Raw genomic sequence first — 13,908 nt, forward strand, 5'->3', positions numbered from 1 at the left:
TTAGCCACGCCTTCATTGGCTGACCTGTTAGCCCCCACCAAAGCTCGACTCTAGTTGCGCCCCTGGGGGAGACATACTCCCATGATTGTTATATATTGGAGTGATCACTGAGCCCCTCCCTGAATTTGCAAGTCTGCCAATTTAATGACTGTTATTAAACAACTGGGTTAATGTGCCTACCCAAATAAAAATATCGGCGGTGAAGAAATCGATAAGAACAAAATATTTCCATATTTGCATCTATGAGCTAACTGCACTTCTGATACCAGTTGTATGACCTTTTCTGCAAGGAAAGGAACCTTTCTCTGCAGTGGCCCAGTCTGCATCCATTCTATATGAAACGCAGAGGACACTGATCATGCTAGATATCATCGATGCATTGCAGACAAGGAAGTACTGACAATACTTGCTTGACATAGACCTATATGCGTGACCAAAATGAATACAGTTATTACAGGAATTGTAGTCGTATGTTTGTTTCCCCGATTTATGCAACCTGATATCAGAAGGAAATGTGACAAAATAACACATTTACAATATTGGGAACACCATAAACGAATATTGAACCCGGAGCTCACCTAGATGTTAATGATTAGAAGTCCCAAACGTTTATTCAAATTTAAAATGTACATTTAATTTAAATCGTTTTTCCCTGAAAATGTTCTGAAATTTTTGCCACTTTACAATCAACAAGGAAAATAGCGCGGAGACACTCCAGGTTTATGATAAAATGATGTTTCTTTTCAAGACTTTCTTTAGTAGACAGTTTTCGTCTTTTTTCATGTCGCACTAGAGTGCAAGCAGTCAAAGGTCGTTTTACAGATCTCGTTGAATGTACAACCTTCATCCCAGTCTGCTTTGTATTTGAATGCTGCAGTGAGATGTCTTAAACATACTTCTGACTGCTTCTTTCTCTTTCAGGTGGGATTGCTCCCGGGCAGGATGTTCAACTTCCTATGCAAACATTTTGATTGCCATGTATTGGAAGGCAAGAGGAGACGGGGGAGGCTAGTATCCAAGGATGGACGATGCAACATAGAATTCGGCAATGTGGAGGAACAGACACGGTTTGCATTCCTTTCTGACATATGGACCACTGTGCTGGACTTAAAATGGCGTTTCCAAATGGCTATCTTCTTCACTGCTTTTTTGGGGAGCTGGTTTCTTTTTGGTCTGCTTTGGTATGCTGTGGCCTATTTGCATCAGGACTTGCCACAATTCAATCCTTCCCCAAATCATACTCCATGTGTGGAGAATATCAACGGCCTAACTTCTTCCTTTCTCTTCTCCTTGGAAACGCAGGTGACCATTGGCTACGGTTTCAGGTGTGTTACTGAACAGTGTGCTACTGCCATATCCCTGCTGATCGCCCAATCAATCCTTGGTGTCGTTATCAACTCGTTCATGTGTGGTGCCATTCTGGCTAAGATATCCCGGCCCAAAAAAAGAGGAAAGACCATCACCTTCAGCAAAAATGCTGTGATCAGCAAACGCGGTGGAAAGTTAAGCCTCATAATTCGCGTGGCCAACCTCAGGAAGAGTTTGTTAATTGGAAGCCATATCTATGGCAAGCTATTGAAGACCACAGTCACACCAGAAGGAGAGACCATAATCCTTGATCAAGTAAACATAGACTTCATGGTGGACGCTGGCAATGAAAACTTGTTCTTCATCTCCCCACTGACTATCTACCATATCATTGACAAAAACAGTCCGTTCTTCGAGATGACTGCAGAAACTATCCTGCAGCAGGACTTTGAGCTGGTCGTTTTCCTGGATGGCACTGTGGAAGCCACCAGTGCCACCTGCCAAGTTAGGACATCCTACATCCCTGAAGAAGTCTTCTGGGGCTACCGATTTGCCCCAATTGTGTCAAAGACCAAGGAGGGCAAGTACAGAGTTGACTTCTCAAACTTTAGCAAGATGGTGGAAGTGGATACCCCACATTGTGCTTTCTGCCTTTATAATGAGAGGGATGCTAAAGTCAGGCTCAAGAAAGGCTATGACAATCCAGGATTTGAGTTGTCAGAAGTGAATGAAATAGATGAGACTAAAATGTAGTTGCTGCAAGAGGGAGTCTCAATTTCTGTGAAGTATAAACGTTAACATTTCTGATAAATGGCCCAAATAGACATGCCGAGGATTATTTCTATTGCCAAAGTAGCAAAATACGTTATGAATGTTTATTTAAATGTTACTGGTACTATACTTTTTAATATATTTTTGTATTGTAGCTTGATTGTAGGTTAATTGTAAAGCCTGTTGAAACGCCTTCTCTAGAATGCAACTATGTCTGTACTTAGAAGACTAACAGAAATAGAATTGTACATTATTTGTTCTTCCAATACAGATATAGTAATAATTCATAAGGATTTGGTCTTCCTACTTACATTGTTAAACAGTAGGCTATGGATTAGAATGCAGACATATGTAAGTAAACATGAGCATGCATACCCACCAGCTCTATATATCGTATTGCATAATGAGTTTCAGAGTTACGCATGGAAAATTAGAATTTGCTATTCTACTTCCAGCACTAAATATTGTGGACAAGCTTGGTACTAGGATTAGTAAGATTTCCAAGAGTCAATGAGCTTGCTTTGATGTGGAAAGAAGTTTGAATTCGAGAGTGTGAGATGTTGCACCTAGGGTGGTACTTATGCTGCAGACAAACACGTTCATTTAGTTAGCGAAACCTGAGGTATTTTTTACATTTACATTTGATTAAATGTATTTACAATGTCTCTGTCCTCTTAAAGAAGTCACCCAGTCACAAACATTAACATTTACTACACATACACATTTTTTAAAGGAATTAAATGAAAAAATGACCCCTTGTCCTTTGTACCTATAAAGATTGACCACTGGAGAGGTACAAAACCATTGATCACCAATATGCACTTGAACGCTGAATTATAACTTTAACCATTTGCCTGTAGAGGTATTGATTGCCTCAACAAGCAAAAACTGTCCCCAGCCTTGTTAAAAAATGATGTTCATTCATGTGGTAGATATTGAACAGAATGAAATAGGGTTGATAGGTCTTTTGTCTCGCAAGCACTCAATAAGTAGAGAAAGTCTTTTTGTCAACTATGTATATAAAGGGAATGCATCACCACCTGTGTGCTCAGCTGTGTGCTATGGCTTTGGCAATTTTTTATGTGAAGTGTATAACGTAAGTCTTGAGTGAAGATCTCACACAAATAAACATATTATTAAACTTTCTCCAATATTTCCTCTCCCACTTGCCCGTTAAATGGAGAACTATTTTGCGGTCTTGCACTTTGATACTGATCTTCAGATAAATTGCTGGTCAGAGTCATGGTGTCTGGCTGGCACCTTGATAGTGTTAAATCCAAAAACATTGCATTGCCAGCATTCATTAACATGTGCAAATGGCATAACCCAAGCAAACGAAGAAACATTTGGAGGCATTTGAACATTCTAGGAAAATCATATAAACACAAGGAGAATAACAGCAGCCCAACAGACAACATTATTTGAATCCAATTTCTGTATTAAAATGCGTTGTGATTGCGCAATAGGGGTGATTCGCTTTTCCGATACCCAAGAGTGTACATTTTTCAAAAGACTTTTAGTGGACAGCTTTTCAGCGGAGTTCAAGAGTGCAATCTGCCTAAAGATTTGCGGCGCATTTTGTGTCTCTCTTCATAGAAATGCATTGTTATGCTACCCTCCTAAACACTACGTTCTGAGCGTCAGAGGTAAGAATAGGAAACCAGCATTGGAAAACGCAACTGGTCTGGGTTGTAGTTTGAATCCTGACTGAAGTATGTTGAATTACCCTACTGCGCTTAAAAAAAAAAAAAAATGTTTTCTGTGCAGTTATACAAATATAGGGCCACTTTCAAATCAAGCTTCGGCCTTCCATTGGCTGCTTGGGGTACATACCTTTTTTGTATTATTGGTTCTCTTTGTCCCCTTGCCCCCTTGACTGGGCCTTGGTGAGGTTTCTGCTCCGGCCTCTCTGGTCCCCTCTGGACACGGGCTTTCCCCCTATTCCTGAAGCAAATATTGTTCTTTAATGCTGAAGAGATATCCGTGGCATTGGGAGCAACGAGGGGGCACGTTGCTGCAGAATCAGATAAACATTCTCATTCCTTTTGACTTTTAAGCGGAAGTGCAATAAGAAGTTGAAAATGTACATTTCAGGACTGAATGAACTCTTATATAAACATCTTTTATGCCGCTCGCATATTGTGCTCTGTGCCTCTTGCCCGCACCTGCAATGATGTTTTAACAGTCTAATAATCTAAGGTGAAATAATAACGAAAGAGGAGCGGGACTTCTTGCTCACAATCACCCTATGGCAGTATGACCGATCAGAGATGTTAGGAGGAACTGAAGTATACTTTTTTTGCTTTGTGGTGCCAAAAACATCACAGGGGAGAACTTGTGAGATCCCAGGGTTTGAACATGCCCTAGAGGCTATCCATCCGGCACTATGTAGGCGCAATGAAGTTAATAAAAGGCTGCACCTAGCGCTTTAGAAAAAAAATATTTAGTAAAAATAAATTAATACATTTATTTTTGTGGAGTGGCAACACATCAAACCTTGAACAATGCATACCACAAGTATTACAGCCAATGCTGGGGCAGAGAATCAGGCACAGTTTTTTTTTTAAAACGCAATCATTTAACGAAATACCTAGATAAATACTTTCGGGACGTAATTAGCACATTTCTATTTTCAAGTACATCTGGCGTTGGATATTTGGCTTAAATGTCACACACCCCAATCTTCTCTATCCTCCTGGAAGATGTCCGGTAAATTGGGGTGCACTTAGCTCTTGCTACTATTTATAACTTCTTACGCTAGGACTGCATTCACACCTGTGTCCGGTGAATAAAATAAAAAGGAATACATGCACAAATCAGTGCTGACCACTTCTTGTCCGAGCAGAGGAGGGAGCGCAGGATTACTCAACTGTGAAAACCGATGTTCTGCGCAGACAGGCTACCTTTGTACCCAGCGATACGAGGCGGTGATGAGAGCATATGATGATTTTGCACAGCGGACCTTGGATGTGGGATGCGTATTCGGAACGTGCAGGGAGCTCGCCCCGCAGGCAGGGAGTGAAACGAATTCTGACTAGGGGTAGCCGCAGTGAGCAGCCTCGGTTGGACGTAGAGACCAGCCTCTGACAGGCGTCAGTGGGCAGTCTGAGGGGACACAGTGAGCAGCCACTGGCTGGGAGCACTGTCCACCCTCCAGTGCAGAAGTAGGCAGCCTGTGGCAGGCCTACCGCGGGATGCTCAGAGATGACACATAATATCTCAGGTAGAATAGGGACTATGGGATATAAGTGCAAACTATTTTTTAAAATGCAGCAGGGGGCATATTTACAATGCCCCTCCAGCAGAATACGACCACCGGAGCAGCACTTTTGTGATGCTCTGGCGGCGCAGTGTGCTGCACACAGTTACACGGTCATATAAATCCATGTTGTATGACTTTTCATAGCTTTGTAAAAATGGCCCCCCTTTTCACGCATAATTCTCCATAAAAGGGGCGTTCCATGGGTGTTGCTGTGGTTGTTCCCACACAACACCCATAGAATCTGGCATATTCTCAGATTTACAAGGCTGGAAAAGCATCAGATTCCTACTCCACCCCAGGGGTGGCGTAAAAGTGGCGCAATAAGGAGAAATAACTTTATTTCTTCTTGTTCTTTGCTCTTTCTATGTGTGCTGTATGCTGCAAGGACACATTTGTGTGCATTGTATTTATTTAAATACAACTCATCCATGCACTTTCCTAATGACGCAGCAGGGCAACAAGCTGACTGGAAGCGCCACGCTGCGTAATGTTTTGTAACTATGGGCCCTGGTATTTGTCATTGAAGACTAGTACTTACAACAATTTCACTTCTAAGCAACTTTCTTCAAAAGACAAAGCTCATAGTAAAACGTAATCCACCCAAAGGAGCAGGTCATTACACTAATGCATGTAACAATATATATCTTTTTTTGGTTCTGGAGTGTTATGTTTGCAGTCTTTCTGGATTGCTGGGGAGAGATCAGATCAGAGTCCACCAGGTATTGATGTAGCTGATAGAGAAATACAAATATTCTGAATGCGCTCTCTCAGAAGCAGATAACACAAGCCCTGGTAGTCACTTACTTTGCACCCATGTAACCAGCCTTCCAGAGCTTTAACTGAGCAGTCCACAAAATCTATCCAATCCTGGGAGGACTCCTTTTTGGTCTCCCTGAACGTAATCCTATATTGTTCGCTGGTTATCCCAAATTCATCTGGGAGTGCATTTTTGAGTGCTGTATAAGCATCTGCATCTTCCTCTTTGACAGTGAGAAGTTTGTCTCTGCCTTTGTCAGAGGAGAACCACACGGTTGCTGCCCACTGCCTTTTGGGGACCCTTTGTACTTTACAGGCCCTCTCCAAAGCAGTAAACCATTTATGAAGGCCATCTCCCACCTTGTAAGGTGGGGCTATGTTGCTCAGGTTCCTAGAATCATAGGAGTCCTCCATGACTCTAGTGTCCCCAACGCTAAGATTGCTGCCACCATAGGGAGTTAACCTGAAATCCTGTCTCTCCCTTTCCGCTGCTAACGCCTTGCTATCTAGGGCTAGCTGCTGTAGCCTCAGCTTGGGCTCCTCCAAGTTCAGTTTCCTAAAGGAATCTTCCCCTGAGTTGGAGCAGTGAGTCACCTCAGATACTAAGGAGACATAGGTGATGACAGGGGAGGACCTATCCCTCCTTCTGGGGACTCTCTGTCGTAACCCTCTAGGAGTTAAAGTGTGCCTACTGGAATGACCCCATTTTCACTACCTACATAGGGCTGTGGTGTTCCTTAGATTCTTCCTGACCCTCCTCACTGTAGCCTAAATATACCCGGTCTAAGATGGGAGGTTCAGTTTCTACTTCCTCCTCCTCCTAGGTACCTGCGTTGTCCTCGTCAGCCTGGAGCAGTAACCCCAGAAGTAGACTTTTGTTGGGATTTCTCCCTGTCTTTAGTTTCCTGGAAGCACATATCTCCCTCAACTATTGGAAGTTGAGGCCCTCATAGCGAGAGTCTGGGGTCTGAGTGGTGGGCTCCACTGAAGACACCTTGCTAGAGTGGCGTGAGTGCACCTGACTACTCTAACAACTAGGCTCCCTAGAAAAGTTTAGAGAAAGGCCTATGTTAGATCCCCAGCTTACCCCAACTAGGAGAGTAGAAATCCTGATCATTAGGTGTGGTGTGTACCTAACAACTAGTAATGGTCTTTACAGTGGAGAGTGACTAGTGACAAAGGGGTAATGCGATTGCAAGTGTCTTATTCCACCACTGCACCACCAATATAAGAAGCTGGTCTGGTGTGTGGTGAGTATCTATGGTGTTATCACCTTGTACCAGGTCCAGGTATCCCCTATTAGTAAAGTGTATGCAGTGTCTAGGAAGCCAGGGCTTTCTAGAGGTAGCTGTGGATGAGCATCCAAGACCTATCTAGGAGACATGCAAAGCTTATGCAATACCACTATAATCACACAGCACTATCACACATGAAAGAACCACAGAGTGTTAAAAAAAATAAAGGTACTTTATTAGGGTAATACAAATACTAGAATACTAATAGGCAGTCCCCCAACTGGAGGTAAGTAAACACACTATTATGTACACATTAGCAATCAGTAAAGAGCATAAAAAGCAATAAGCATTGGCAAAAGTAATAGAAAATAATGAGGTTCCTATGGGAGGTCCACACCCTATACTAAAAAGTGGAATGCTAGATACAGTCTCCCACTCAAGGATGTTGGATCAATAGAGGGAAGCTGGAGGAGCTAGGAACCCCAAGAGGTGAGTACCAGAGGGAACCCCAGCAACCAGGAGAGCTGTGGTAAGTACTTTGGTTTCTCCAAAACCACCAGGAGGACTTAGGCAAAGGATTGTGGAAGACCCGAACAAGATTGGAAGAACCCAAAGGTGGATTCTGGCAGAAATGGGCCTGCAAAGGAAGGGGACCAAGTCCAGTTTATGATGGAGTATCCGTTAGTGACAGGAACCACTACCCACCCTTCTGAGGATGCAGGCCTAGGTCGACAAGGGATGAAGAAGACCAGCTGTGCAGCATAGGAGAGGAAGAGGAGTCCCTGAAGTGATGCAGATGGTGTCCCACGCCGGCTGTTGAGTTGCAGTTGGTCAGTGATGCAGGAAGACTACCAACAAGCCTTGGCAAATGCAGAAAATGGAAAAGAAGTGTTGCAAGGCTGAATAGGACCAGCAAGGCCCAGGAGACTCGACTCAAGGAGGGGAGTCTGGGGTGACCCTCAGCAGTTCAAAAGTCACCCGAAGAGTCAGTAGCCCCCACAGGGAACCACTGGCAGCAGGCACAGCAAGTTGCAGTAAGGCCCACTGGTGCAGAGTGGTACTGTCCTGCAAGGAAAGGCAAGGTCCACACAGTTCCGGAGGACAGCAGATCCACTTAGCAGGTTGTCGTTGCAGTTGTTGCCTGCAGATGCAGGGGAGTGAGTCATTCACTCCAAGGGAGATTCCTTCTTACTTCTTGGTGCAGGCTGGAGTCTCGTCAACCTCATAGGATGCACAGCCAGGGATATGTTGCTGTTGCTGAAAGGGGCCGGAGAAACAATGTTGCAAAGAGGAGTTATCTCTGGAGTTGCAGATTGTTGGTTCCTGAAGAGTCCAGTTGCGATTCCAGTGGGCAGAAGATGAAGTAAACATTGCAGAGGAGTCCTGCTTGAATCTTGCATGTTGAATCTGAGAACCCACCCAAGAAGGAGACCCTAGATAGCCCAGGAAGGGGGATTAGTCACCTGGCAGGGTGACCACCTATCAGGAGGGAGCTGTGATTCCACTTACCTGCCCTGGCCCTCAAAAGCTCCCAGGGGCCTCTGCACATCTTGGATTCAAGATGCCAGAATCAAGTGGCCACCTGGAGGAGCTCTGGGCACCACCCCTGGGGTGGTGATGGAAAGGGGAGTGGTCACTCTCCTTTCCTTTTTCCAGTTTCACACCAGAGCAGGGACCGAGGGTCCCTGGACTTGTGCAAACCAGTTTATGCAAGGAGGGCACCAAAAGTACCCTTCAAAGGATACCTGTGGTTTGGGGAGGCAACCCCATGTTACACCTATTTTCAAAGGGAGAGGGTGTTGCCTATCTCTCCCACAAGAAATTATTTGTTCTGCCTTCCTCTGCTTGAGCTGGGCAAGCAGCAGGAGGGCAGAAACCCGTCTGGAGGGTGGCTGAAGCAAGGGCTGCCAGAAAACATCAGAAGGTTGGTAGGAGCAATACTTGGGATCCTCTAAGGAGCCCCCAGAGTGCATGTAATCATACAACCAATACTGGCATATTAATTCTGCATACGGATATGCAATATGTATTATTACTTGTATATGTTGTTACTTGTTTTTCTGATGAGTACTAACTGTTTGGTTGTATTTCAGCTATGTATCATGATTTTATTGTACAGGCCCCCTTGTTTTTGGGTAGGGGTGGCATATATGATTCTAGTCTAATATTATCCATACTGTATGATTCTTTTGACCTTAGAAAACGTGGCAATTTCCACCATGTTGTGGTTATTATTATTTTCTTACAACTATGTTAGTATGACTTTGGCGTTTATTGCAGGAATACACATATGGGTCTCTTCACGTCACTGTCCTTTCTGGGTATTAACTCTTTGTCTTGCTAACAGTTTATATACCGTGGGTATTTTTCACCTTCACACCTCGGTGGGTAGTATAGTTCGTCTTCCTATATTATTGCTAGGTCGACCATGGTTCAATTGCTGTTCCTTTAAATGTATGGCAGACAGGCTGGTTCGTGTTTTCTACTTGCATTTGGTTTTATTCTAGAACATTTTGCGTGGTGGAAGATTGCGACCAGGGTTATTGGTATTTTCTACATCTGTTTTGCTTACTTGGTCCTTTTTCTATTTTGATTACTATGAGGCCGGGGTCCAGCCTTAAAAATGGCTGACACAGGAGAGCGGTAGCTCCGCATTTCTCGCGTAGATGGGTGCTGCACAGGATGATGACGGTAAGTTTAGCACACCTTCGGTGTGGCGGGCATGATCATTATAAATGTGTGCCCTTTTATGTCTTTACTCAGCATTACGCGCCGGCACCTTTGGGTGTGTCGGACATTATTATTATAAATGTGTGCTCTTTGATCCCTAGACCCACTATTACACGCCGGCAGTGGCTATAAAATCATGTGACTTTTGCCACGTGCTGAACTTTGCATTTTTCAACTGTTTATGGTGGGGGTCTGTTCCTTGCTAATTAGGACTGCTAGGTTGTTTAGTAGTACTTTTCCGCTTCCCTTTGGGAGTTTATTTTATGGGTAGGTTTTGGAGGGTGACAGCACATTTCTCTTTGTTCTATTAGATACTTAAAATAGCCCTTCTTGTGTACGGACGTTAGGGCACCACATAGCTGCGGAGTTTGGAATATTTTAGTTAACTTTCTCCTTGCTCGTATCTAACATTACTGGCTGACTTATTTCTTCACTTAGGGAGTTCTGTTGTTCGACTCGTTTGTTCGTTTGGTGTCTCTGATAAGACAAACTTATTCTTGTCTACCTTTAGTGTCATGTTCACTACTGCCCCTTTTTTCCAGGCTTCTCAGGGTCGTTTCATTATTACATTCTTGATGCTTTGAAGTTGATGTATTGCTGTCATTATAAGACATTTGAATCCATCTTTATATCGTTCTGATGAGGCGCTTTTGTGGTATCTCGGGTAGGTTTAGTGGTGTTCGCTTGGTTTGTGATTGCTCACTTTGATGTGTGTTCATACCATTAGCTCACTCGGTTGTTGTTTATTTTTAAAATGATGTGCCACCATGTCTATGTGTTTTGTACGTACTACTTTGGGCTATAAGGTTACTATATATGCACTGCATGTTTTTCGTTTCCCTCAGAGGGTTTCGATAAGCAGATTGTTCTTTTCTCTTTCTTCACGTTCACATGAAGGAGACCCCTTTGTGTTTTGGTTTTCTTCTTTTCAAGTTCAAGTGTATACCTGCGTGGTCCTACATGACGTTAATTGGTACTCATGTTAGACAACAGTGTTGACAATATGATATGCAATTTTGCTTTATATTTATTTGTTTTACAGCCTTGAAAAAGTATTTTTGACGAAACACGTGTCAGCTGTATTTTCATTTGAAGGATGTCTTGCGCACATGGAACACTTGTGGTCTGCCCCGGAGATGTACAATTTAACCTATGAATTAAACATATTATTCTTGATGAAGTTTACTGTGTTGAGATATGATTCTTGTCTACTACACAAAGGACTGACTTATGGACTTTTCAGTGGTGTGCCGTGATATTTGATGTTATTAGATTGGGTTGTTTCTCAACCTGGATTTTGCACCTTAAGTGGCTGGGTGTGGTACTGCTTGGCACCCACGTGATACAGCATTATAACTATAGCAACTTAGCTGTTATTTCAAGGAAGTGCAAACCTTTTTTGCACAGCCACTGTCATTTGTTTGTCAATACTAGCAACAGTATTGGGGTATGATTCCAACATGTTTGATACCAATCATACCCAGGTTCGGAGTTATCATTAAGTAGCAGGACACAGGTAGGGCCTGAGTCCAGTACACAGGTAAAAAAGCTTCCCTGCTCTCACGATGTCCAGTGCAATGGAGCTGGAGTTCATAGGGGCACCTCTGCTCATGCAGGGGTGCCCTAACACACAGGGACCTGCACCCAGCACTCTGTGCTAGGAGGACCTACCATAGGGGTGACTTACAGGGACCTGGTGCAGTGACCTCTAGTGAAAAGAGTGCACACACCTTTTTACAAAGGCTGCAATGGCAGTCCTGCAGACACATTTTGCATGGGCTCCCATGGGTGGCACACTACATGCAGCAGACCATGGGGAACCCCTGGTGCCCCAATGCCCTGGGTACCTAGGTACCATACACTAGGGACTAATATGTGGGCAGCAGTATGCAATTGTGGGGTGTGCAAAGTCCTAGGCAACCAAATTTAAAGGGAGAGGGCACAATCACTGGGGTCCTGGTTGGCAGGATCCTAGTGTAGACAGTCAAAGCATACTCACAGCAGGCAAAAAGTCGGGGTAACCATGCCAAAAAGAGGGTACTTTTCTACCTAGTCTACCATGCATTATTTGATATTGATTCCCAAAGCTAAACGTGTTTTGGCAGGAGAAAATAAGAATTTTGTGGAATTAAAAACAGAGTTTGGTAATTTTCTAACCCTTTGCATACACTAGGCTACATAACCAGACATGAGTGAGATTGTCTAAGGGTACATTTCCTCCGTTCATAAATTATACATGCAATACTGATGTAAAAGAGAATTTATTTATGAATGAACTAAACTGTATTTTACTCACATGGGTAATTTAAGCTTTCAGTAATTAATTTCCAGAAAATATACTGGTTCGAGCCTATGTTTTATCACACAAAAGTAACAATAGTGTTCTATTTGAGAAACAAATCATCTATTTACATTAGTGAGCTAACCTCAATTCTCAAATTGTGTTTTTGTTGCAGATATTTAAAGCATTATTAGAATAGCAAGGTGAATGTGGTACATTACTTTGAATCCCATTTTTATTAGTGTTGATTAAGAAATTATTTTTGAGGTGAATGGTTTTGCTTTTAAAGTGAATTTATCAAACTCGGAGAGAGTGACTTTGATATTTTTGGAATGTTTCTGGAAAAGGCAATGTATTTTATTGTAACATCTATATAGCATTTACTACCTCTAAGTGGCACGCCAAATCGCTTTCAGCAGGGGTAGCCTGTTACACCATGTAGGGTGTGGGATTATAAGGGTTTTGTCTTTGTTTTGATCCTATGTTGAAAGTGTTTCCTTTTCATATGTGAAGACCACTGAGGAACATTTAGCATATTATGGGAGATAGAGCTTAGCAGAGTGATGGATGAGAAACAGTTTTGTCTTTTGTGAATGTGAGAGTATTAAGCAGTATAAGGTAAATGTTATACAGTCTGTAAAAACTGCAATCAACTGCTGAGTGTTATGGTATTAGTATAGTGGGCCAGGATGGTATTGCATTTTATTGCAACTGCATTTATAAAGGGCTTACTTTACCCTGATTAGGTTTTAAAACACTTCATGCCAAGCAGCACAGTGTTTCAGAACACAAGTTTTGTGCTTTTATGATCTGGTTTGACAACACAGCTGTTGCCAAACAATTATGGCGGAACACTAGAGAGGAGCTTTGGCTCTGCCCTCATGCTGGGAGATATGAGTACATGTTTAGAGTGTGCTTCCACAAAAATGTGCTTGCCCTTCACACAGCTGTGATCATTTTGTTTCTGCAGCTGCATGAGCTATATCTTTTATAGGCACCCGCATGACATTGTAAAGTGTCTTAACTAACTGGTGTTTTTCTTTGGCAGCACCACAAATAGGAGTTGGGTAGCGATTAACTTACATGGAAGTTTAGGTCTTTCTTGAAAGTTACATTTTCACCCGACCCTTTAACCTTAACCGATATTATTCTACAGTTATTTTATTCCACACAAAAACATATCTATTACATGCTATTTACTTGTAGTGCTTCACTTTATCACACAACATTCATTTAAAAGCAGACCTATTTGCATTACGAATGCTTGATTTCTGCCGTTAAGGTTGGTGATTGTGATTATTCTGCTTTGGAAATTGTTACATTTAGACAGCTTGTTATTTTTTTCAAGTAGAGGTTGCTGGTTTAATTGTGTGGTGATTTGTCGGAATTGAAACAAATACTAGCAAAAATGGATTTGACTTGGAAAAAACAGTGAGGATGAGTTATTTAACAATTGTAGGGTAAGATTTTCACTGATTTGGGGTGTTAGAGAAAAGGGACAGCGAGGCTAGCTGCCACAGCCAACAAGGACCTAGGGCAAAATCTGCTATACTCATACAGTCTCC

At 42.7% G+C, this 13,908-nt stretch overlaps 1 protein-coding gene across 1 annotated transcript in view; it reads left to right on the top strand.

The window, feature by feature from the left end:
- The window catches only part of KCNJ1 (potassium inwardly rectifying channel subfamily J member 1), a 227,191-nt gene extending 224,000 nt beyond the window's left edge, over positions 1-3,191 (top strand). Inside the window, exon 2 of the mRNA XM_069221333.1 lies at positions 922-3,191. Coding sequence (XP_069077434.1) covers positions 943-2,061 — 1,119 coding nt within the window. The 5' untranslated portion in view covers positions 922-942 and the 3' untranslated portion in view covers positions 2,062-3,191. The remainder of the gene's footprint in view (positions 1-921) is intronic.
- The last annotated feature ends 10,717 nt before the right edge of the window (positions 3,192-13,908 follow it).

This window comes from Pleurodeles waltl, chromosome 3_1, assembly GCF_031143425.1.
Source record: "Pleurodeles waltl isolate 20211129_DDA chromosome 3_1, aPleWal1.hap1.20221129, whole genome shotgun sequence".
Taxonomy (NCBI): domain Eukaryota; kingdom Metazoa; phylum Chordata; class Amphibia; order Caudata; family Salamandridae; genus Pleurodeles; species Pleurodeles waltl.